We start from the raw sequence: 26,387 nt of genomic DNA on the forward strand, positions 1-26,387 counted from the left end.
ACAGTCATCTTTTCCTTGGTCGCCTCTTTCTCTTTTTTCCTATTGGTCTTCGTTGCAGTACTAATTTTGGCATCCCTTCTCTATCTAGTCTCTCAACATACCCAACCATCTCACTCTCTGTTCCTTAATAAACGAGCTTATTGTAGCTTCTCCATAAAGTTCCGCCAATTCTTTATTAGTCTTTCTCCTGCAGCCCTCTTCTGTGTGTACTCCTCCGTAGAGTCCTCTAAGTATTTTCCTCTCCCATCTTTCCATCTGTCTTTTTTAATATTCATGTCTCACATGTATATGTTGCCGTGGGTCTGCCGTGGGTCTCACTACCGTTTTATATATTCTTATTTTTGTTTTTCTTGACACGTATTTTGACTTCATCAGTGTTATAATACTTCCGAATTTTTGTGCTCCTTTAGTTATTCTGGCTTTCAGTTCTAATTCTTCTACTCTCTTGTTTTCTATTACTACTACTAGGAAACTCTTTCGAAATTTTACTCTTTGTGTCTGGTTGTCCTAAAGGACAAGTAATCTTCAGTTTCTCTCTGTGTATCTCCCATGATCATATATTTTGTCTTCTCTTGATTTATTCCAAAATTTTTGGCTTCCTCTTCCAATTGCATTACTGCTTTCTTTAAGTACTTCTTGGATTTTGCTATCAACGCTACGTCATCTGCGAAAGCTAGATATTGACATTCGTTATTAAAGATTGTCCCATTGCTTTTTACTTTAGAATTTTGAATAATTTTTTCTAAAACCATATTGAATAATACAGTGGAGAGCGGGTAACTTTGTCGGAGTCCTCTATTGACATGAAACTCTCCAGACTTATACCCTTTCCATATCACTTCATTTTTTATCTATGGTTAGTCTAACTAACCTGATTATTTTTGCTGGGACGCCTAATTCGCTTAGTGCTACGTACATGTTGATCCTATTTATTCTGTCATATGCCTGCTTAAAATTTATAAACAAGGAATAAAGTGGTATCTCGTATTCATAGTAGGTGATTTGTAATTCTTTTGGGGAGAAAATCTGGTCCATGGTTGACCTATTAGCTCTAAAGCCTGCTTGATATTCCCCTAGTATTTTCAGTATTTTCTCAGCATATTTTTATAGTCTGTTCTTTATTATTTTCGTTAGAACTTTATAACAGGTATCTAACAATACAATTCCCCTATAGTTTCCACAAAGCAGTTTATCACTTTTTTATTAGAATAATACGTATAAAATAATTAAGTGCGGTTTATAACCAGCAGTCTTCTTATAAAACGTTTCAAATATTCTTAAGTATAATGGAATGATTGCCTTTCATCAATGTAAAGGTATAGTGAAACCTAATACTTATTCATCAAACTGAACCAAACGAATTCTTACTATAATCGTTAATCGGTAGAGTTATCAAGAACGTACAAATAAACTAATGATGGATAATCAACTAAAACAGGAATCGCCATCGCACTATTAACATGAAATTATTTTTCAGATCTATTTATGCTGGTGGTTCCATCTACTATTCTTAATTGAAAATGATTTTGTAGTATATACGTCAAAATGGTTTGTGTTAGGCACTGACCATGATAAGAAGATTTTTCATGGGTTTTGTGTAATAAAGAATCAGGGTATATCATAAAAACTCGACTGACATAACATGAAACATCGAGAAACTGGGCTAAGGTGAAACTAGAGATACATAAGGCCGGATTAAAGCAACGCAATTAGGATTAGAGACAAATATAGTTTGAGAATAAGAAAATATACTCATAGCTTGAAATTTGTTATTGTAAACAAGGTCAAAAATGAAACGTTGATATTGTAATCATAGTTTACGTAGAATATATCAGTATATAGAAAAACACGGACAAAAAAAACAAAAAAAATAATGTTTAATCGATATAAAAGTGAATTGGAAGTTGAAAACAAATAGAGAAAGACTGGGGACCAAAAATATTCAAGAAAATAGATCAGCGAGTCTAAAGATGGGAGTACAAAAGTCCATAACGAAAAACGCTCAGGCTGGGCCTCTATCATCAATGAATGATGATTTGATACAAAAACTTGTCAGAGGACTCACATTAACCACTTTTTCATTAAAATGTTGACGGGTATTGGAAGAGCTTCACGGAGAACGAACTGAAACCGGTCGCTACTTGCCTATTCCAATATTCAATAGATTGCTTTGAGATTTAGTGGGTATGTTGTAAGTATGATAAGTACATCAATAAACTACATGAATATGTACGAAAAATATGCAAAGGTCTGAACAATTTTTAGAAAATAAGGTTTTTTGTACAGGCTTTACTTAACAAATAGCCCTCATATAATAGGACTATGTATTCGGTATTCATTTGATTGAAGGTGGTAATTCATCAGTTTCCTGTTGTCAAGAAAATAGCTGTCATTTGTTATTGGAGAATTCTCACATTGTTGGAAATATTTCAAAGGATTTTTCAGTTATTATCTGACTGATACGAAACTGAGAATAAAGTGACTTCCACATTTCCTTTCGATTTTGAAAAAATAAGTTGGTCCATGACGCACATAAATTTTAAAAAAGTGAACAAAATGATTATAAATCTTTTCTCTTTGTTCACTTTAATGATATCTGTTAAAAGTCAATACGTACGCTAAACGAATTCTTGATGTATTTTCCAGATTTTCGAGGTTTTTCCCAAGCAACTTTGGTTGAATTTTAATATATTCGTGAAAAGATCGAAATATTAAACTGTTTTATTCCTATGAGATATCTCGGATGCAGATCTAGATTCATTCATTATACAGCACAAACGTGAAGGTATGCTAACATTCGACATATACTTAACTAAAGAATTTTTTTATGTACTTCCTTGTTATTTATGTATCGAATCCACAAGTATGAAGAAAATTTCGAACATGATTTGATTGAATACCTCTTCAACTTTTTGTGAATTGCGATCATTAATACTATCTTCGTTCTAGGTTGATTATTATTTCAATATTCACAAAGTTCTTAATAGTTTCTCTTTTACAAAAATGCGGGTACTCATTTTGTGCTGTACAGTTTTGCACAATTTTTTCGAATTCTACGTAGTTTTCGAGCTATTCGCGATTCAAAATATTTTTGAGCGTTCAAACCCATTTTATAATGGGGATTTTGAGGTTGGGAAAAAAATTGAATCATTTTTTTGCACAGATGTTGTGCTCCACATTTTTTGTACCGGCATGCAGTTTATTTTGAAATCCTCATATTTTTCGAGTTATCCCCAATTCAAAATGTTTTTGAGTACATGAACCCATTTCAAGATGCAAATTTTGAGGTTTGGAAAAAATGCTTGGAAATCCAACTGTAGAGAATTTTGTGCTTTACATTTTTTGTTCTAGCACTTTTTTTCTAATTCCTCGTAGTTTTCGAGTTATTCGCGATTCACAATATTTTTAATACATGAACCCATTGTAATTTTATATTGCGGCAGTTGTTTTCAAATCCCTCATAGTTTTCGAGTTACACTCGTTACAAAATTTTTATGAGTTTCAAGTCGCAACATTTTGAAAATCCACGCTCGTAATTTTGTTAAGAGTTACTAGACTTATTTAGTATCTCAAAACCTTCCATAATCTAGAAAATCAAGACCGCTTAATATAATTTATGGCTTTAGCTAAAAATTGCCCCTTTTGCCTGCACTAATTTATAATTAATTTTATGTTGTTGCATCTGGTAGGCGATGATGGAAAAAAACTTCTTAAAGCTCAATACTACTATCATAAAATAGTCAAATTTAGTGAGGAGGCGACAAATTAATTGTTTTAAACAAAATGATTATGGAAATTAGAAAATATTTGTAAAAATTGTGACAAGCCGATTGGCATGTCACATTCTTCAAATTTCATATTCATCTACTGGTTACAATAATCTTTACTCTAATCCTTACCAGAACGATCTTCTAGTTATTAATTTTCTTGTTCATTCTCAGTAAAATGATAAGCTCAAATATCTCTAATTATGTGGTCTCAACGAATTTTAAATATTTTGGGATCTGTCATTGTTATTTCTAATTAACTTCGATATTACGATCAGTTAATTTTGTATGCTTGACATTATGTTTACAAACAGCGTCTTAGAAATGTTAAATCATATTTTAATATTCCAAGTAAATAATCCATTCCCAACATCGTTGTTCGCGTTGCAACGAGATGAAAATATGTTTAGCAGACACAAACAAGGTGAAATATTATAAGAGCTAGAATACGCAATGCGTAAAATTCACATCAGAGTTTATTGACCAGAAGTTGACTTGCGTCTAACAAAATAACAAGCAAAGAGAGTTAGAGTAGGTCAGATTAGAGAAATAATATTTTTCATAGTTATCTTATTAGAATCATATTTCCTACAAAAAAATATAAACTTAGTATAGATTCATATAGACTTCATATATAATTATTAATAAAAAATTACTGGTGTGAAGATTATGAATTAAAATTAAAAAAAGGCATTTTCAAAGTTCATTAGTTCAATTCATAGTTTCTCAACTGAAATTGTAATTCTTAAGGCTTGACATGATGCAATACAACGTGCAATGCAATGCAAGACGCAATATTTTTTGATGCATGCGCAGATGAAGTTCATCTGATTTTTTCATTGACATTATCGGTTTTATGCCGTTTTTATTGCGTGCAAGCTGCAATCTAGTTGTTTTTGGCTTAAAAGATTAGTTGATTTTCGTAAAACTCCGTTATTCTCATTATTAAACTATGTACGAAATATTAGATAAAATTTGAGTTTAGGAATTTTTTTACTTTTACTGTTTACAGCAATTTCTTGCACGTTGTATTGTATTATGTCAAGCGGCATTTAGAAACATCCACTACTGCTTAAATTAAGTGATTTAGTTTTATCAAAATTTTTTTTTCGGATTCATGGATTATACTGTAGTATGGTTGATATTTTTGGTTCTGTTTTAGTAGTTTTTTGTGATTGACATCCCCCGAAACTACTAACTGTTGATGTTAATTAAATGGATGATTTATTGTATAATAGTGAATAATCAAAAAATATCGCGGAATAGGGATTTCCTCAACATCTGTTGTTTTCCCTCAATCGAATTTCAATTACCATGATAATTCTACTAAAAAAACTCACCGAAAATATTCAACAATAACAATGGAACACTTCAATATAAAACTGAAAATTCCATACGGATTTAGTGAAAGGAATAGGAGGGTAGAACTACTTGGAAGCTTTATCGAGAAACAAAAGTGCGTGAGAGAGAAGCACATGCTCAATAGAAAACAATAAAAATAGAAATCGGAAGGTATGGAAGATGAAATATAATAAGAATGAGAAGTATATTATAATTATTCGAGATTAAAGTCATATATTCAATACAAAATATGAATAAAGAGAAAATTACAAAGCGATGAAAGTTTAATTTTTCATGTTGATTATACTACAAGAAACAAGAGTGTTTTGCAAATGAAAATAATTTTATATTTTCTAAATTATGAATTCGAATATTATGAATTTTTAATGAATGAATAAATGAAATGTTTGATCATGTTTGATTACCTCCAGTAAGTATTTTGAATAAAAAATTACAATTTAAGATAATTGTTTTCAGAATGTCTCTTTATGGCGACCGATTTCCTAAGCACGTACAACGATCTAAAAATTTACATATCTCCGAAACTATAAATTTTATAGAGTTAAACAAACAATATTTTTTGTTAATAAATCGATCGAAAACTTCATTTTTAGATTGTACAGATTGTCCCTGTAAAAGTTACGAATTGTTTTACATTGGGCATGAGCCACCCCTGTCCTTCAGAGAGCAGTGTAGAATTATTTATTCATTCTTCTTCTTCTTCTTCTTACGTTAGGACTAGGTCTTGTATTTTCATCAAGGGTTTGCCAGGAGCAGTTGGGATCCTGAGAACCAGCTTTCATACCACCTTATAGGTGGTCGTCCAGGAGGTCGAGTTGTGTCTGGTTTCTTTTCCATTGCAATTTTTGCTAACTGTTAATTTGGCATTCTGTCAACATGGTCTCTCCATTCTCTTTTGCAGTTCCTTGCCCATCTTACATCGCACATGTCCCTTATTTCTTCATTTCTCTTCCGATCGAGTAACATATGTCCTGTTATTGATCTCAGAGTTCGCATTTCTGTTGTTCTTAGGAGCCGTTTAGTGGTTGTGTTCTCCGCTCTGGTTTCTATTGCATATGTCATGACCGGCCTTACGCAAGTTTTATATATTCTAATTTTTCATAAAAAAACACTAATTGGACATACGTAATCACCTATTAAAAATTCATGAAGTTCGAATGTAAAATTTAGAAAATATACTTAAATATAGGTTCCGATTTTGCAGCTTTAATGGCAAATAACGCAGAAACGACGGGTCGTATGAGATCATATACACTATGTGGGACCAAAGTTGAAATCCAGGTCCTGCGCGAAAATTCATTATTCGTCCGTTGTTGTGTATACAATTTTTCTTCATACCTCGGTTAAAGGTACTTTTTTTCTGAAAATTCATCTTTCGTCCATTCTATCCATTGTATCCAATGTTTTCACGTCATTTACTCACTCCCGAATTTTTTGCTTCAAGCCCCGGAAACCCTCTATAAAGTGTATTATTTCTAGTTACCTGTAAATAAAATGAAGAATGAGATGAATTGGACACTAGCGGGGTTTGTATTTTTTTGTTTTTCTGCAAAGACCTAGAAATTCGGAACAATCCATTTTATTCGTCACAATTTCATGTAGGGATAACATCTAGTCACTAGATCCCTTAAAGCGTTGTAATAATATATTGAACATAATACCTGTGAATATTATTTATTTTCATATTCCATAGTTGGATAAGGGGCGCACATAGGCTTGCTAATAATCCCGCTGTGTGAAACTGGAAAATAACGATCGACGTCTTTTGAAAAGCTAATGAGGCACCTTGTATTGAACCTTTTAAAGTAATTAGACAAACTATAAGATTTTGTCTAAGTGCTTAAGTCTTGCACTTGTAAATACTGGGTACTTAACTATGACATCGTTTTTAGTTCCATTTTCTATGCTCCAGCTGCCTTCTGGATCGTCGGTGATGCGTATAGCGTGGAGATGGCATCTTAGATAGCCACTTCCAGTTAAAAGACTGTCATTATCGAGTTTCGCGCCTGATTAAATGGAGTGGTTGATTAGTAAGAGAATCAGAAGGTTCATCTATTCGTGTCTTTTTCGTTCATCTCATACCAGGTAATTCCATTCACATCCACAGAATTTGTTTTGCGAGCAGACTACTCACATACATAATAGCAACACTTTGTGTATGTGTGTGTGTGTTTTTGCTGATCCCAAACTGGCAAGAGAATTAGCTTCGTAGTTAATCTTGTTGCTTGACTGATCGGACAGTTATTGGAGGTTTTTTTTAAACTCCAATACAAGTCTAGAGCACACCGTTTCAGTTGTAATGACTTTTATGGCAGCTCTGCTATATTATTTTTCTGAGGCATCGATGTCGTTGTGTGATTATAACGAATATTTCGACTTGGAATATTCAACAAGCGAAAATAATTCAGTTTAGGGTATCTTCCTACTAAACCATTTATCCTGGAGCAATTTGTTTTTTTTAATGATATGTAACGTCAGGTCCTTATTATTGAGGGTCGTATTCATCATTTGTTCACTGTTCATGAAAATGGTTGGGCTTTTACTAACAACCAGCATTAAATTTGGTGAGATACTCCACTTCGCATTTCTTTGAGAATATTTAGCCTTTAAACTTGCCTCTATTTTGATAAAACGAGTTTGATAGTTAAGATCCATATAAAATGGGTATACTCTAGAATTGGAAGAATGCATTAGAAAGTACCTTTTAGCTATAATTAACTGTAAATGCGTTACGATAGATATAAAAAAATACTTATTGAAAAAGAAAAGCAAACGGCTGAGGATATAAATTGATAATAAACTTGGATTAGGTATGAAAATTATAATTTGAAATACTTTGAACTATTGTGAGAGAATTTGGTATGGCGAGGATACGATCCTGTTGGTTTGAAACCTAATTGACTATAGGTAGTCATTGTGTATCAGTAATTAGTTATTCCCGCACGGTACTTGACGGCCTTGTCTCTACAATTGTTATTGCGTAGTTTGAAATACCCCTCGTGTTCTTTGTTGTGTTTCTTAAGTGTTACAATGTAGAACGGGTATAATTTTGATTTCAAAATCGATATAGTTTTTATTTGTTTTCGCAAACTTTCTCATCTTCTCGTCTTCGAATTAAATCTTCTTACTACTAGATACTAGTATGTTATTAGCAAAATTAATTTTGATATACTCGTAATAACTCAACTCTCAACGACCGCACCCAATTGAACAATAATTTTGTTCTATTTTTAGTGCAATTATTCAGTGTGCTACCAAACATTCAAGTTTGTTGTTTGGTGTGGCATGATGGGAAATTACATCAAGGAAAATTAACAAACTAATTCATATAGTAAGTAGTTGTTCAGTGACTTCGCATTACATTGCATTATACCTGACAAAAACACTCACCAAGATGTATTGAGTTCAGTTTATTTTAATTAAAGAGTATAATCGGATATGTCGAAAAAATCTTTGTTTACCTTGGGAACAAATACCACCCTCAATTATTTGATTAATTAATAGAATAATAGAGCAGACAGATTCGTATTAATGATTGGCATATCATTTGAAGATCATTAAATGGAATTTAAAATTTATTTTCGACCTTCTAGAAATTGATAAGTAAAATCAACTCATATCATGCTTTGCGTGTGAGATATGTCGGGAAAAATTATAGGAAAAACTTATACAATTATTTCAACTTGATATTCTTATTTCGCGAAAAAATTTGCATTTAAATTTCCGGTGCTGCTATTGGCACCCACCACGGAATCCGTGGCTATCATTTTAACCTTATAGACCCGGACATTTTTACACAAAGGGATCAGAATGAAGCTTTTCCGTGTCTCTAAATCTTTTAAATTTTAAAACTAAACTAACCAAACCAAACCTAACCTAACCTAACCTAAACTAACTGAGGTGGGGTGGAAGCTAATGCCGTCCTCACAGCGGGCAGGTGCAATGCTGGGAGTTTGTGTGGGACTCTACATCTACTAAACCACCCTCCTCCTTCCTAAATCCTTGGGAGTTGCGTACGCCGGGAGGACAACAAATTATCATTCCATCAGCGTAACTCCCCTATTTCCTTTTTTCCTAAGTTTTTTTATCCTTGAGTGTTCCTGTCTCCTTTCTCCTCGTCCCTTTGCCTACATGATGTACATGTGTCATCCACGGTCTTACGGATCCTTTTGGTGTAGGTACCGAACGAGCCATGTCCCGTGAGAATCTGCGTGTCGTAGTAAGAAGTAGTTCTGTGATGGCACGTGACCCAGCTTCTTATGTCTTTTATTAGAGTTTTCATCCATTGGGCCTTTGTTTCCAACCTATCCCACCTCTCCTACCATTTTTTATAGGTTCTCTCTCTTGCCATCTTTTTGTAGCCGGCTAGTCTGCCTCCTATTTTACATAGGAAACATCTCTCAGCTATCATGAGATCAATCGGTCGAAATCCTGCTATAACCTGGACTGCCTCGGCCGAAACGGTCCTGTAGGCAGCGGCAACCATTAACAAGCCTTTCCTTTGCGCTACCATTGATCTTTTCTTATAAGATTGTACCTTCATGGCATCGCGCCAGACTGGCGCCGCATACAGGAGAACAATGTGCGTCACTTGACATAGCACCCTGCGTTTGCAGTACCCAGACCCTCCCAAGTTCGGCATTATCCTCCGTAGTTGGTCTGTCTGTTGATCTTGACTTTTTCGACCGTGTATTTTATGTGTTCCAAAAAGTAGAAGTTTTTGGTTATGATGACTCCTAGGTATTTTATTTTTGTCTTGGCCACGACTCTCTGTCTTTCCACCACCACCTTGAAAGGACCGTTAGTTTTTCCGGGGTCCCTTCACTACTAGGATCTCCATGTTTGCGAAGCAATTTTGAGTCCGTTTGCTGTAATCTAAAGGACCGCCAGAGCCACAGTATTCTCTGCTCTGTTTCTTACCTCAATTTCCTTGTTACCTTCAATATAGTATATGAGGTCATCCGCGTAAGCTATGGTGGATACCTTCAGGCCGTAGTCCAACTGTAGGATACAGTTAATCATCATAATCCACAGGACTGGGTCAAGGACCGAGACCTGCGGGACACCCATTGAACACTTCTGTGAAATGATGCCGGAAGTCACCCTCCTGCCGCTCAAGTAGTTTCGTATGTATTTCGTTAGGTATGGGCTTATTCCTTTATCCTCTAAGGCCTTGACTATTTTATACCATTTAGCGGTATGCGTTCGTAATATATATAGCCACAAGTACACACCATTTGTAGCTAGTATTTTTTTACGATCTCCTTCAAATCCTTTATTGCAGACACCGTTGATCTTTTGGGTCGGAAGCCATGCTGGTGTGGAGATAAGAGGTTTTTGTTTTCAATCTCGTCAGCTAATCTATTAGTGATCATACGTTCTAATAATTTTCCGAAAGATATATAGGGAACCGTTGTTGCTCCAAAAGTTCATTTAAATAACTTAAGACTTGCAACGGTTTGGTTATCACCGCGATTTTCAGAGCTTCGTTAGACAGGCCATCTGGTCCTGGGGCCTTGCCGTTTTTTATATCTCTTTCGAGCTCTTCGCTGGTAAAACTCATTGGTTTCTCTTGTAGTACGGGTTCATCGTTGGCTGCCAGTGATGTCCTCCTCGTTGTTGGAAACAGTGTGCGAAGGATCTTATTCCTTCTCTTCGCACTTAGCTGGCCTTGTGTTTTTTGCCAACGTACCCGTTACTATTCTGTAACCTTGACCCCATATGTCGTTTTCTGTCTATTATGTGGTCTTCCCAACATCTATTTTTGGCCTGCAGTATTAGTCTTTTAAGGAATCTGCTTTGTTCCTTCATACCGTCTTCCCATTTCTGTTTTCATTACTGTTCTTTTTCGCGGGTGTATTTACGTCGTAATCTGTTGTATTCCTTTCTGGCATTTCCTATCTCTGGGTTCCACCAGTATGGTTTCGTCGAGGTGTTACCCTTTTTACTGGAGGCATCTCGTATGTTCCTTTGCCCATTTTTAATAGTTTTACGTACTTGTCAGAGTCCAGGTAGGTCCTCTTTCTGTTGTTGAGGTTTTTCTTTATTACTCCCTTAGTTCTTATCTGATATCGAATATGTCCGTGATGTGTGTATGGATTGACATATTCCACGCACCAGTTTGTGATCTTATTATGATTGCTGGTGTGGCAGAGCGTAACATCAATATGCGTTTTAGAGTTACCTCTTTCAAAAGTATGCTGGCCATTGTTTTTCGCTACCCATACTGTGTGGTCCAGCCACTCCTCTACCATTTGTCCTTTTATATCAGATATGGGAGATCCCCATTTCGCGGATTTCGCGTTTATATCTCCGGCTAGGATAGATAGTCCATTGTTTCTGGTAACCATTTCGAAGGTTGTATCAATGGACTTTTGCCATTCCATAGCGTTTATGTTCGGTGAGATATAAGCGGCCGTCATAGTGGTGCCCTTAGTTTCGATAAGCACACAATTATAGCCTCGGAGCGTCTTATCTATTTCCAGATTTTTGTTCAGTATGGCTATCGCCACACCTACTTTCTTGCCTGCGAGCCAACCCTTTGTTTTTACGATGTTTTTGTTTGGTTCAGTTATTATCATGACGTCGATTTTGTGTCGAGAGAGAGAGAGAGAGAGAACCTAACTAAACCTAATCCAATCATCCGTATCAAATTGCCACGGATATTAGTTACTTGTGTAACGTTGTGTACTATCAGCAAGCTTAGAATAAGAGTCTAAGAATAAATTACGAGATAGAACCTACCTTGCAAAAATCAGATCATAAATTGTATTATTAGTACCTGGAAACATGTCATAGGTAGATTAGCAACTTCGAAGAAAAAATGGCCTCTGATTCTGCGAATGGTTGTCAAATTTTTACGGTGGCTTGAAAAAAATTTCTGTTCCACTTAATTCTGGAAATATAAATAAAGGGAACTTGAGAAAAAAATAGATAAACGGACAATAGAGGGCAAATAAAAGGAGTTAAGATGAATGAAAATGGAAAAAATTATGAGGTATGGCATAGAATACAAAATTGGAACAATAAAAATAGGAGATTATGAATTTTAAGTAGAACAAAAATAGTGAATTTTCTATGGGAAACGTTACTGTAGGTGAAGATTAATCAAGTTTTTTCATGACGTGAATGATGGTTAGACCTAGTGAAAAAAAATTTAAACCAAATATACATTGCGAAAAGTTGTCGCGCACCATGAACCGTGGATGCAGTGCATTTGCTTCGATCAACCATCAAAGTCTTCATCTTGATTACCACGATAGAGAATTATTTCCTGGCTACATATGTGCGCGCGTCGTTAGCACTACAGGTAACAACACATTAGATGAAATCGTCGGTGGTATTCGTAGCGTCGTGACGCCGTTTTCAAAGTCGACGTCGTCAGTTCAGCTGCGGCTGAGGTACGGAAATAACCGCGAAACTCTGGCCAAATCCGCGACGCCCGTGAAAATACGACGCCGACGCCAAAAAATATACCGCGCTAGTTTCAAATTTTTTTGTCACAGTCTCTTTTTTTAAACATATTTAATTTGTGTTGCTGTGGTATTATAGTATGACTACGATATGGCTTAGGTATGTGCAACAGTTATTTCGACACACCGTTTGGGTTTTCGTACAGTGGCGCACCTTAATTAATTATTACAAGGGAAAGCAAAAAAAATATTTATTGCTTGACTTATATTGGTATAGAAATAAACGATGTACTATTATTTTAATTGGTCAGTTCAATTGAGGATAACATCCTATTTTAATGTTAAGTACTATATAGCGCATAATTATGATAATATTTTCACTATATTGTTATAAAACTTGCATTGTTCATAAATTTCGAAATAAAAATCACAATTGTTAGAAAAGTTATATATACAGTGTTTATATATACAGTGTTTTTGTGGGTCTGCAAACGTTTTAGAAACTCATAAAAGAATTTTTCAATCTATTAAGAAGAACTTCCCTTGTAGGAAATTCTATGGATCTTTGTTATTAAGTGAATATATATTTCCAAAGCTACCAGTTTATGATTCGTGATTATCATAACATAGTTGTGCCTCGCAATCGATTTTTTGAGAAATTAATAAAGTATCGATTATAGTTTCGTAATCTCGAATACTCCATATTTATTGTGGAGTCTTTAGTCTAGACAATCAAGTGAATATTTTCAAAACTAATCAGCTTAATCATAACTAACGGACTCTAACAATTACTGGTGAACGATAACCGTTTCCATTTTTTCGATTGCTATCCATATTAGATGCCATTTTTTTTCATCCTGTTTATAAATCAACATTTTAGCACGTCCCCAAGCATGAGATCTAAAAGGGTATGTTATGTGTTCAACTGAACCAATCCAGTTATCAGGGCAGATAATCCATAAAAATTGCACTGAAACGAGAAAAAGAACTGTCATTCTGTGAAATGATTCACTTTTGAGCAGAAATAATTTTGGACATTTAAAGTAGATTTCAGAAAATGGCACTCTATTATATCTCACCAAAAATTTAGTTGTTTATTTCTTCAGAATTGGATAAAATCTCCACCTTTCCAATTATGTGGAACTTTTAGGAGTCAGTGACATAATAGTGAAGTGTAGTGTAGAAAAAATAAAATTATATCATAAGTAAAGCAACCCACATTCATTTGTTGATAATACGCTTTTTTGAAACCATATTGGAGAGTTATTAATATCAGAAGAATTTCTTCTATTCTCTTTGTTGGATCTGTTTCTGATAGAACCTATCTTCAATATACGGAAAATAATAAATGAAGCATTTGGTATGTTCGTTATATGCCAGATTTAGGTATCGAAATGATGGTGAAATGGGACGAATAGCATGATAACAAGAAATTCTCTCTTAGTCGTCAGTTTGATTTGATTGCTCCTAGTTGTAATCTAAGTGACTTCTTAGTTTTTTTTTCGAAATTTTCTCCATTATACGTGGAACCAAACAAAATCTAGACTTTTCAAAAAAAAGTTTTTTCTTACTCTGCAAACCGGACCTTCACAGCTTTTATTATCTCCTCGTTAAAAGATAATTTACTTTCTTTCACTCACTTTTTTTCCGTTGAGGAAAGATATGATAGTCGGACAGAGCCAAATCTGGTGAATAAAGGGGTATTCTAGTAATTCATACCCTAAATCACAAGTTTTTTGCGTGGTAACATGAGATTTGTGTGCAGGGGAGTTGTATTGCACAAAGAAATGACCTTTGGATAGCTTTCCGCGTCTTATTTCTTTAATTTTTTCCAGTAGATTTATCAGTAATGTCGAATTGTAATCTTCAGCTATTGTTCTACCCTTATCCAAGAATTCAATCATTATTACTTGGCAATCCCATAAAATTGAAGCAAGAACTTGTTCAGCAGATTATTGGACACGAAATTCTTAGGTCTTGGAGAACAAGAGTGTCGCCATTCTATCGATTGCTACTTTGTTTCTGGATCGTAGAAATGTACCCAAATCTCATCCATAGTAACAATTCGGCTTAAGAAGTCTATATCGTTTTCAAATCGAACACAGATAGAAAGCGATACTTCTACCCTTGCACGCATTTGGTCATCATTCAAACATTTGGAGATCCATTTTCCAGCAATTTTTCTCATGTCCAAATTGACGTGAACTATATGATGAACGCGTTCGTATGAAATATTCAGTGTTTCAGATATCCGCTTTAACTCAATTCGACGGTCTGATAAAATAATGTCATGAACTGCTCCGATGTATTCGGGAACTGAAACTGGCCTTCCCGATATTAAGTATATCTTCGTAAATCTGCTTACCTCTTAAACCTTTTAAATACAGTACTTGCCAATGGCTCGATAGTCCAATTTTTAGATTTTCACAATTTCGGTGGACATCTTTTTTCTTTTAATTTATTGCGTAGCTCTGGTTTACTATTTTGACATCAAACTTTACATTGACACTTACCAATAAGTTATTGTTCGTTGCTATGGTAACGCAATATTTTGTTTATGCATGGAACTGGTCTAGGCTAACTAGATATCAATATATCCTCGTACTCATACGCTCCTCCAAAATGTGCGTTTTGAAGTTTGAACCTCAACAAAAAGTAATTGGCTGTCAGGGGTTATTCTAGTACATGGCCCATCAATTCCATCTTCTGGTTAATTAAAAATTATCTGAATAACGTTGTTTTCTAAGGTTTTCAAATTTTTTCATCATCATTATTTTATAGCTCCAATTTAAGAAACATGACTGTATGCTTATGTTCTGTCGAATATTCTGATTTCCGGTTACCTTCCGTTTGGAATCCTTTCTCGACACACTAGTCGAGACTCAGCCGCATTTTCATCCGCTTTTCCATATATTTGAAATATATCTGTATACCCCTTGTCGGTAAATATTGATATTTAAAGATTTGATGATACAATCAACAACACAGTAATATGTTAGCTATAATTGGTAGCACAATGTAACCAATATTAAACAGTTTGATCAACAATTGTGATAACAGATGTTTGAAATGCACTAGGTAATTATTGAATGAAAAAGTACTTAAAAATTGCGTATTTATTTTTAAACTGATAAATCGTAATGTAGTTTAAATAATTTTCATGTGATTTTAAGATTTCTCATGATCACATAAATTATTTGTGAATTGAACAATTTCTTCCACAAAAGATGAAAAAATATCAAAAATCACATAAACTATATTTTATCTTAAGTATAAAAGTATTCAAACTTATCGGTTCCTGAAACGATTGTTCAGACCCACCAAACACTCACATTTTTCGAAGTATCTGATTAATAATTTTTTTCCCTCTTACATACTTATCCATCTCAATAAATCATTTTTGCTGGTTTATTAGAATCCATTCTACTGTCTACGTTGTTCTTTTATATTGTTTTTAATTCCACATTCGTTATTTTCTGCTTACATCTGATTTTGTGTAATTCCATTCTGTTTTATATATATTATACTGTTAAGTAGTTTTCTGAATAATCAACTCACGATGACCAATAGAAACTGATGAAAAGACATTTATTTTGGCGTCTACTGAAATTTTTCTCTCATATTTTAAATGGCCATGACTTTTAAATGTAACTACCAGAAGTTTTGTTGAAATTAAACAAAAAGTGGTTTTCCAAATGATTAGTTTAGAGTCTCGTGAATTAATTGAGGATTTATATGATGTGATCAGCCACTTATGTGATGATACTTCTTTTTATTTACGTCTCGTAATGTTCATAATACAAGAGCTCTCAAAAAATTAAGATCAGATAATGTCATTTAGAGTTCGTTCACCGAAACATTGGCTCTGTTCAAGAAAACAACGGCTTAAATCATTGGTAACCGGAGCTAAGACATTGCATTCGAATATTTTTTCCCAAAGAACTGTTCCAGTAGAAAAGGATTCAGAAAAAAATTAGTAAATAATAAATACTGAATGAGAGCTATCGGAATATTAGAACTTTCTAGTTCTAGTGAAAATTATTTTAAAAAATGTATTTGGGAAAATAAACTCTTGTGGAATATTATTATCCGGGGATATTTTAAGTTCCATAGATTAAAATAATATGATGAAGTAATCACAATCAGATTTCCCGCAAAATGTCAAATTTTTGTGAAAAGGTAGTTAATCTACCTTCAAAGGATTAGTGTGCCCTCTTTCCTGTTAAGATTTCCGGGATTTCCGGAATTGGGTCCACAAGCTTAATGTAAAAGAGTCGTAAACCAGCCTACGGATTGTCCTTCTTAAAAATAAGTGTGACGGGGCATTTATTTACTCAAGAATTTGATATTTATACTGAAAATATTCCATATTTTCTTTTAAAATTATTCCAAACAATTGTATAACCTTGGAAACGTTATTCATTTAACACTAGAGCGTAAATGAAATGTCACTTCAACTGTGAAATATAAATATAATAAACTGATGAAATGTAGGATTTGATTTGGAAGCTCAAATTTACGTACGGCAATCATTAAATTTAATAGCTCAAGTTTATAGTTATTATCGAAGAACAAATTCAGCGTCATAAATTAGTAATGCTATAATATTTAGAACCAGCTTCATTTAGCCTCTTAATAAAAGGTCTAATAGTTTCTAAATTGAAAGTATATAAATTAGAATATTTTTAATGGAGAAAATAAATCACCCATTTTGAATTGCCAAAATATCGTTAAAAACCTTATTTTAGAAAAAATTAAAAACAAATTAACATCAAGGGATATTATTTGAGCTGGAGTGTAGTAATTTTTTATATACTCATAGTAGCAAACAATACGAACTAACTGTTGGAATGAAATCAACATAATAGACAAGGACTTTCGAGTAGCTGCCAAGGCGTTCAAGTTTAATTGGATCTTTCACAACGACAACGTACGAAAAAAATTATTGTAACATAGTTCAGTTGGACCAGAAAATGTATTCAAATTCTAGACCTATATTCTATTTATATTATTTTTTCAAATGTACTGTCGGTTAGATAGATGCTGTTTAATTATTCTTTTGTTGAATGCTTTGAAATATTTCCTAATAATATCAAGAAAGAAAATAACTTAAATTCACGACAAATAGTTTTATATTCATTAGGTTTGTAAAGATATATCATTATTGTACCTTGGGTTTATTCATTTGATGATCTGTTGTAGTATTACTTAACTAATCACTCCATAAACAACAATACTCAATGATTATTTTTATGGAACCAGTAAGCACAAGAGGGTAAACCCGATTACACTCGAGTGGTGCCTGTCGTGTGAAGATGCCTGTTGATCCAGCACTTCTGTAGGTTATAGTATTCGGAAAAAACAGGTCTTGGTAACTGATTTCTCCGATAAATTTAATGTTCTTGGCGTCTACAGGTGAAATCGGTGTTCATGAGCTACATTTGCCCGTTAAGTATGTCGTCCAAATTCTACTTTAGGTGAGATTAGGTGAGATTATGTTTGACAGCTCAGAAGGGCATCTGCCGTGGTAGTATCGGTGAAACAGAGTTAGGCCAGCGACTTTTTTTCTATACTCTAAGCTATTGAAGTTTCTGGTCAACCTTGGGTCGGCTATGAATCGAACTGTTCTTTTCTGTATCCTTGATTGACGAATCTTGGCCTTGTAGGGGATTAGAAGCTGTTGCAGAGTCCAGAGACCAATAATCTATAACTTGGTCTTGAAGAGAGATACAAGCTTTTGTGAAGCCACATGACTATGCCAGGACATTTTGCTCTTCAGCCTCAACATCCTCCCCAACATCCTGCAGCGCCAGCTTTCTTTGTAAAAACAATAGCCTGGTTATTTGCTGCATTAAACCCAATTATATTGCTTTCACTCGACTCCAGAATGTTTTCAACATCGAGAGAGATTGATGGTGGTGATCTGTTGCAACCTACGGATTTGAGTTTATTGAGACGGCTGATGACACCAGTGTGGTAGAGCATCCTTGGATAACACCAGTGTTGAACTTAAACCTCTCTGTGATGTTTCCATAGATAGCGATCTAGAATGATCGGTCTTTGAGCAAGCTATTAAGTCAGTAGATGAATGAGGACGATAACTTGAACGAATTGAATTGTTGGTTGCAATATTTTTGTTTTGTCTTCAATATTGAAACGAAAAGTCAATTATAGATTGACACTTAGTAAGGGACATTTTTGTAGTAATGAAGTATTGAAAGGTGCAGATAATTTGAACAAAAATCATATTTCGCTTTCGATGAACATCTGTGTTACTTACGTTCATGAAGCCTTCTTCAGCTTTCATCTTCTCATGCTTAAAATTCCGTAACAACACCTGTCATCAATTAACTTAAAACTGCAATGCTGTTTTAAACTTACTTCGGAAATTTGAATATTTTTTCCATTTAATTTTTTTATTTCGCGAATCTCGAACATAATAATAAATAAGAATAAAAATAAGTTTTGGTGATTCATCACAATCAACTTCCAATTATTATCAGTTCAATTCTGGAAATTATTTTTTTTTTTTTTCGATTTCTTGCCTACATATCATGACACTCTTTTGTAATCCCCAATTCATCATTTTTTGTATCATCCAAACTTTTTGAGTAACACGATACTCATCTTAAGTTATATTTAATCAAACTTCGAAGGAGACATGTTATATCAAATATTTCCTCAGTGGATGGAAAAAATAATATCAATATTTCATATTGGGCGACTGGCATTTTATCCAGAAATTGTGAAGCCAAAAGAAATACGTTCGTATAAGTTTGGAGGCTTTTATTAGTTTTACAGAGAGATTTCGTGGAAAGTATTTATATGAGTTAGTAAATCCGTGATTTCATAAAACATTTGAAAAAGCAGCGTGATTTATTTTGGATTGACAACTACCAACATCAAAATATAAAGTTGAAAATTGGTTTTAACATTAAAAATCGCCTTGTTGTTGGTTACTTCTTATTTGGTTGGTATACATGATCATATATTTGACATTATTTTGGATTTTACGGTCATAACTCACTCACGATTAACAGATATAGTGTGAAAAACTTTAAGAGCTCAGTCTTACCATTTTCATTTCGATTCTAATATAGAGCAAATTGAAGTAGATTTTCGAGCATATGAAATTTACTGAATCATTTTGTCTTGAATCTACCGGAAAAGTACGTTTTTTATGATTTCATAATTGAGTAGTCTTTCCGTTTATTCTCCTAATTTTCGGAGCTCATCGAAGTACCTAGCTATAAAGCAAAATATCGCTTGTAGGTACAACCAACATTGAGAGTAATGGTCTGTACAGGTTGCTAGAAGCTGCGGCAGTCGTCAATAATGGAGCCGACTGATAATTTTTATTCAAAATGCGCTTTGAGTTGTATGTAATTGCATAGTTATTACTTGATACCTCAGTTTGAGTCGTAGATTAATTCCTTGAATTGTAATTCTGTTTGTACTATGACCAGAATTATTCTGTACAATAATATGAAATCATTAGATTGTTGTACTTACAAAGTAAAAAGCGAATTGTTTTACTCACATACTGTAGTGGAAAAACGAAAGTCGAAAAATTAATTTTTATTTAGTTTATTGTTTCATATCAGGTATAATAATTTGTAAGTGCTCCAGTAGTGGAATTAGTCTAAGTTGGTATCTGAAACATACTCCAGCATGAGCTTTCAAAAAAATTGTAATAACCATATAATCACGTGATTTTTATACCAGTGCTTTTATTTATATCGTTAGTTATCACCTAAAAAAATAAATTGCTCTTATCAAATTGTTCAAGTGTTTCTTGAGTGAGCTCATTCTTCTGGAAAGTTATTTGAAGACAATTTTCTGAACTTAATCGAACGCCTGAGGACAATTTTGTGAAAAGAAACGTAAGACGAATTTCACTAACCACAATTTTTGATTTAATGTTGGATATTGTAGAAAGATGTTCATGTCAATATTTCAAAGCTACATTAATATATCAGTGTATCTCGTAAAGTTGAAATTATGGAAATTTTTTTTTTCTGATATGCAGTTTACATAAAGAGTTATTTCGATTTTTAATGTAGGGGCAATTACTTCTACAGAACTTTATCATAAAACATAGTGTATGAGATTAAAAGAATGCTGTTGACTCCACAGAACATATGCGAAGTTAATCTTAAATAGACAGAACTGGCTAGAGATAAATCCTATTGGAATTGTGTCTAAGACGTGATTTCTAAATTTCATGTTAATCAACCAATCATAATACCGTTTTAACCACGCATCAAACTTTTATCTGTTACCAACTAACAACCTCTTATTCATTACCTCCAAAACTTTTCTTACATTGTAAAAGTAATTTTCAATATATGATCAAATTTATCAATTAGTCTATTCAGAGCACTATCTAAATCAGCATTAACTTGTTATGATTATCGTACTTTTGTTTTAGCCTGTATTTACGATAATGTATATCATATTTTCATTGAATTCGTGAATATTTAGGTCGAAACACATTTTAATATTGAAAATACGTAAATAATAGGTCGCTAACAATGTGAAATGTAAGTAGTTATTTTTGGCACGAAATAGATTAAATTAAATAGGGAGTGAGTGCTAATGTGAATGTGAACATAAAGCGATTTACAAGTCGAGTTTATTGTGTTACGATGTATGTCAGTAACCTCATAGTATATTCAATCCACTATCTTTTTACCTTTATAGTACAATCCAAAATTGCAACCACTAATGTGGGTCAACTGTATATCTAATTCTACGTTCCTACTAACAAATAGTTTGTTCAACGTCTTGAGTCTAGCGAGTCTTAGTCCTAGTGACTAGCTTAGTAAAACAAGCTTTTTAGAATGTTCTAAACCGAACGCTCTGTTCGGTTGACTCGGTTGCTCGGCTGAGAAAGATTTGATTTCGATTTTTCAATGTTATTAACCTACTATTATGGATAAGGCCTGGATATGGTATATTCGTATATTCTATTGATGAAACATATTTTTAAAACACATCTAAGTGCAACAATGGCTATACCAGTAAATGACTAGGTCATTACATGGTATACGTACATATCTAAAGTAGCTGACAGAGCTGGAATAGGAGTGTACCAAATACTCTTAATGCCTTGGCAACACACCAAACATTTTTTTAAATGAGAGAGGAACCATCGCAAATGGGAGATCATCATCTTGTATCATTGCCAAGCATTCATTAGCACTTCAAGCTCCAATATCATAAAATCCAAGCACGTTTGGGATTGCCTAGAAAAATTAAACGAACTAGACAAGAAAAATAAACAAATAAAGTTAACCTGCACTTTAGAGTTTCAGCCACCCCACAATCTGGACTTACTAAAAGGAGTGAAAAAAATAGATCAACTGTAAACATACCTCCACAAAAAATGTACTCGGAACTTTTCTAATATGTATAATTCAAAGTAGAGGGAACATTTTGTTTTAACTTAATAGTGGAAGTAATTTTTCATAAATTTTGAAGTGGTTTTTTAAAAATAAATTGCTTAGGGACAAATTTTGGGTCCAATTGATACTTTAAAGGATATGTTATTTATTATTATATTTCTGAAAAACTAATTCTCCTCGCTTGAAAAAGCAGGTTCGGTGTTCAAGGTGATGGGAATTGTAACATAGTAAAATTTAAGGCAGCTTCGACTGCCTTTTGTAAATTTTGAAGCATATAAGGAAATATATGTTTGTTATTATATTTTCTGAGCTGTGTTCAGCCTTTTAATTCCATAAAATTTTGAGAAGGATCAATATTTTATTGAAGAGTTTTTGTATTTGCAATAAAGCAAAAATATGAAGGTCAGAAACCAAAAGATTGTAAAATTTGTTCAGCCCTTTATTTCCATAAAATTTTGAGAATAATCAATATGTCCGTCGTTTTTTCAAATTCGAATACAAATTTTTTTAAGAAATTTTTGTATTTCCAATAAAACAAAAATATGAAGGAGAGAAACCAAAAGATTGGGAGATATAGAGAGATAACCGAATAAAAAAATATCTCTGTGGGATTAAAGGATTGAAAGTTTTATTATATACAAATAATTATTCACTCTGATTATATTCAAAGTATCTTATAACGATTCAAATAGTGTATATGGCTCTAGAGAGATAATTCATTACAAATGATCGAGATCAATATTTATGAATACCCAAATACCTATAAACCGATGAAAAGAATCATTTTGGTTATCCTTTTCTAGGATAATTAGACCATATAGCTCGAAAATTGGAAAAACCGAGTAGTATTTAATTTCATACTAAAAAAAATTACTCATATACTACGAATTAATAGTCTGAATTGGTTATCTACTTGATTATTCGAAAATTGAAGTGAACCACCTCGTATAAAACATGCAAAGTTTATAAGGATTACGTATCCTTGTGGTATCAGATAAAAATGACTCATTATCACCTGATCCTGATGAAAGCTATGAGTTTAGGAGAAATTAACTGTTTACTCAGCCGAAGGTAACTTTGAAATAATACATCGAACTGATGTTTAGATTAAATTAGGTGGAAACTAAATAGACTCAAGTTTTCCCATCGCAATTAAGCTTACGGGTTATTTGCTCGTTGGGTTAATAAGAAGTTGTTAATGTGTATCGAGATTATAAGATTTGGAACAGTATATATATTAGAGCAGATGTTTAGTGAATGATTATTGCTCCAAAAGTAATTTTTTAACAGGAACTTTATTGAAAAAGTGAAACGACACTACTCGACAACTAAATTACAGTGTACAATATATACAAAAAATAAATGCAAATTAACTAAAAAAAAGTAATTCTACAAGATCATCAGTTCAATGAAATATTTGTGAAATTATAGATCAGCAGCTCAAATTCAATCCCATGTATGAAACTTATTGACGTTGACATTAAATAATAATAACATTAAACATTTTTGCGGATGTTGAGATGTTGCACATGATCCACCATTCCGTTGCAGTGTGAATCAAATCATAATCATATTTTGTAACATTTCGATCTATTATTGTTACGCTTTTTATTCTTTACAATGTTATATATCGATATTCGAAATTTGGTGGGAAACTCCCAAGCGTCTACCGAGAGAGCGGCCCCGTTCTTTCTTTTCCCGTGTCTAAGTTTATGGCAATTCCAGATTTGACATATTCAAATCAGCGTTGTCATATTTCAAAACTTAAGTAGCAGCCCTCGTATATACCTACGGAAAAGCAGAATATATTCGTGGTTCTGAATTGGGACTTGATAAACAATGATCTCTTATATGTAAAATATGAAGATGAAATGCTGATAAAATTCGAGTTTGGTTTCTCTAGGAGTGAAAGTAGAACTTCACAAATAGCTTCAATTCAAATTTAATCGGAGCACTGACTATAATGATCCTAAGTGATCCTAGGAATTGATACGGGATACGCGGGCCTCTCTTGATATCCCATGAAACTAGAGGAGCTAGAGCTAACAACTCTTAATTTTCAAATATCAACATAGTAGTATTTTCAGCTTGGATTTCAAGGCATCATTACACTTAACCTCATTAATCAGTTGAATGTGTTTGCTAATGTGCATGAAAATTATTTTTTAAAAACGTGCCAGTCATCTGCGTCCACATTTCTCTAACACCCACATTGGCAGTAAAAAATATAAGAAAAACATCAATTAATCGATCAACAGTTTTCGTCTTTAAATGAAAATACCAACGATTATTTCAGAATTCTTTTATTTAGATTCAAAATACCGGAAGACCTCGCCACTGTCACAAACTCAAATCATAAGAAAACAAACGTTCACATACACTTGACAAAAATATAACATGATCTTTCAGCTTGATGTAAGACCTTCAAACAGGTGTACGAAAATAGCTTCTGTGACAATTTTAGAGCCAGGAGATGCCACAACTTGGATTGTTGCTGGCGAGTGAGCCTCGCATTTTCATAGCGGAAAATTTTAAATAAATTTCCTTCAGGAGTATTCATTTTACAAGGATTTCTCTAAATTTATAAAAACCCGTAGAAGTTAATTTGATACAACAATTGATAGAAAATAGATTCACTATATCATACTAATGTATGTTAAATTCCTATCGCATCGATTTTAAAGTCAATTGAAAACTTATATAATGCGCGTTCAAACATTTTTTATGCAATTTAGAACTACAGCGATATGTAAATCAAGGAAAAAATCTTAAGGCATTGAATTGATTCATAGAACCTACCCCTAACATATTTTTCAAATTAATAAATACTGAAATCCTACAAATACTTTAATTCATTAAATAAAAAAGAATAAAAACTGCATTATCATTCTTCATTCATATTGAGAAAGGTTTATCTATTTTTATTTTTATTCTAAAACTTATAACCTTAGCTGCTAGTCTGCTTGCATAACAGTGGTGATTATTTTCAATGCAATTGCCGTTTACATTTAAGACAGGTTCCATAATATAAATTGATCTAATAGAAACAACAATAAAAATATAATCATATAAATATGAAGTAATAAAAGTTTATGAAATTTTGGCTTAGTAGCACTGAAAACTATAGATTGGGAGCAACTATAAAAAATCAAGATAGAATGATCTAATTTATCATGAGCAGCTTCAAATTACAAGTTATGAAACGTGAAAGAAATAAGTTGAAGTAATATCAAAACCAAGCAGCTTTCAAATCTAGGAAACAAAAAATTGGTGAGGCCCTGGTTCCAGTTAATAAACTTCAGTAAGCTGATGTTCAAATTACTTAGGAGGTTAGTACTTACTTTATGTTATACATCAACACTGATGTCAAGTCTGACATAAAGCTTACCATTTTTAACGGTGTACGTACTCAGAACATTTTCATGCAGTGATTTTCTATGACATTCGACGCGGATTAAAACAACAGCATTGTGCCGATAAACTCGCTTCGACTTTTGGTGATGAAGCAGCATCTTGAACGACCGTGTTTCGTAAAGGTCGTCCAAAATTGGCTGTTGTGCCAGAAAACATTAGTGCTGTGTGTAAACTGATATTTCAAGATCATCATGTGACATACCTTGAAATTGAAGCATACTTGGGCATAAGTTCAACTCGCTTACGTTCAATATAGCATATACATTTGGTTTTCAAATCAAAGATCGTGTCATTTGGTGCAACTAAATGCAGGGAAAATTCAAACATGGTGCCGTCTATATATCGGCGACCAATAATAAATATATGCATAAGAACCCGAAAGTAAACCAATCGACTGTATGGGTCTTTCAAGACAAGTTTAATCCAACATTTAACAAAAGTTATTTGCGCACGAAGCACTTCGAAGCAAATGGTTCCAGGTTTTTTCGCAATAACTGGCCTCCTTTCCATTGGAGCAGCTTAGAATGGTACACCAGCATTTGTTTGCCAGAAGTGTTTGAATCACGAAAACCAATTGCAGAAGACAAATCATTCTCTACGAAATGCAATTTCTTACACTTCACCTCACGCAAAAACGTTTTGAATAGTTAAAACATCAAATTGATAGGTCATCCGCCGTACAGTCCTTGTTTGGCATCCAATGATTTCTTCTAATTTCCGCAGATTCAAAATAAATTTCAAGATCAACGTTTTTCTTCGCCCAGAAGAAGCAGTTGGAAACAATGCTTTGGAGGTATCTCAATCGCAATGTAGAAAATGCTTTGACAATTGTTTTAAACGCATACAAAAGTGTATTGATTTCAATGGAGAATATTTTGGAAAACAATAAAGCCATATGCAATTATAAATTTTTGTTTTTATTTGTCTATCTCAAAACTTAAGCAGCAACCTTGGTAAAAGACATCAATATTCGAAATATTGACTGTTTATCACGTTTTCAGGTGAATTTATTGACCTCTAGTTAA

General features: G+C 33.4%; 2 protein-coding genes across 16 annotated transcripts in view; one reads left to right on the top strand and one right to left on the bottom strand.

Annotated features, from left to right (window-relative positions):
• Positions 1–25,435, bottom strand: part of LOC130902401 (ras-related protein Rab-3) — a 59,167-nt gene extending 33,732 nt beyond the window's left edge. Inside the window, exons 1-2 of one of the 5 annotated variants that reach the window (XM_057814523.1) lie at positions 25,337–25,424; positions 11,874–12,024 (exon numbers count right to left, since the gene is read on the bottom strand). Coding sequence is in view for 1 of the 5 variants with exons in the window: in XM_057814522.1 (XP_057670505.1) it covers positions 25,337–25,339 (3 nt within the window). In the remaining 4 variants the exon portion in view is untranslated. Of the gene's footprint in view, positions 1–6,467; positions 6,592–11,873; positions 12,025–25,289 lie in introns of those variants that run through there. The other 4 variants (XM_057814522.1, XM_057814526.1, XM_057814527.1 and 1 more) reach the window with 4 other exon arrangements.
• Positions 12,444–26,387, top strand: part of LOC130902399 (uncharacterized) — a 215,283-nt gene continuing 201,339 nt past the window's right edge. For 10 of the 11 annotated variants that reach the window (XM_057814505.1, XM_057814507.1, XM_057814506.1 and 7 more), the window contains exon 1: positions 12,444–12,701. The gene's annotated coding sequence lies outside the window, so the exon portion shown is untranslated. The remainder of the gene's footprint in view (positions 12,702–26,387) is intronic. The other variant, XM_057814517.1, reaches the window with a different exon arrangement.

Source organism: Diorhabda carinulata, chromosome X (assembly GCF_026250575.1).
Source record: "Diorhabda carinulata isolate Delta chromosome X, icDioCari1.1, whole genome shotgun sequence".
NCBI lineage: Eukaryota > Metazoa > Arthropoda > Insecta > Coleoptera > Chrysomelidae > Diorhabda > Diorhabda carinulata.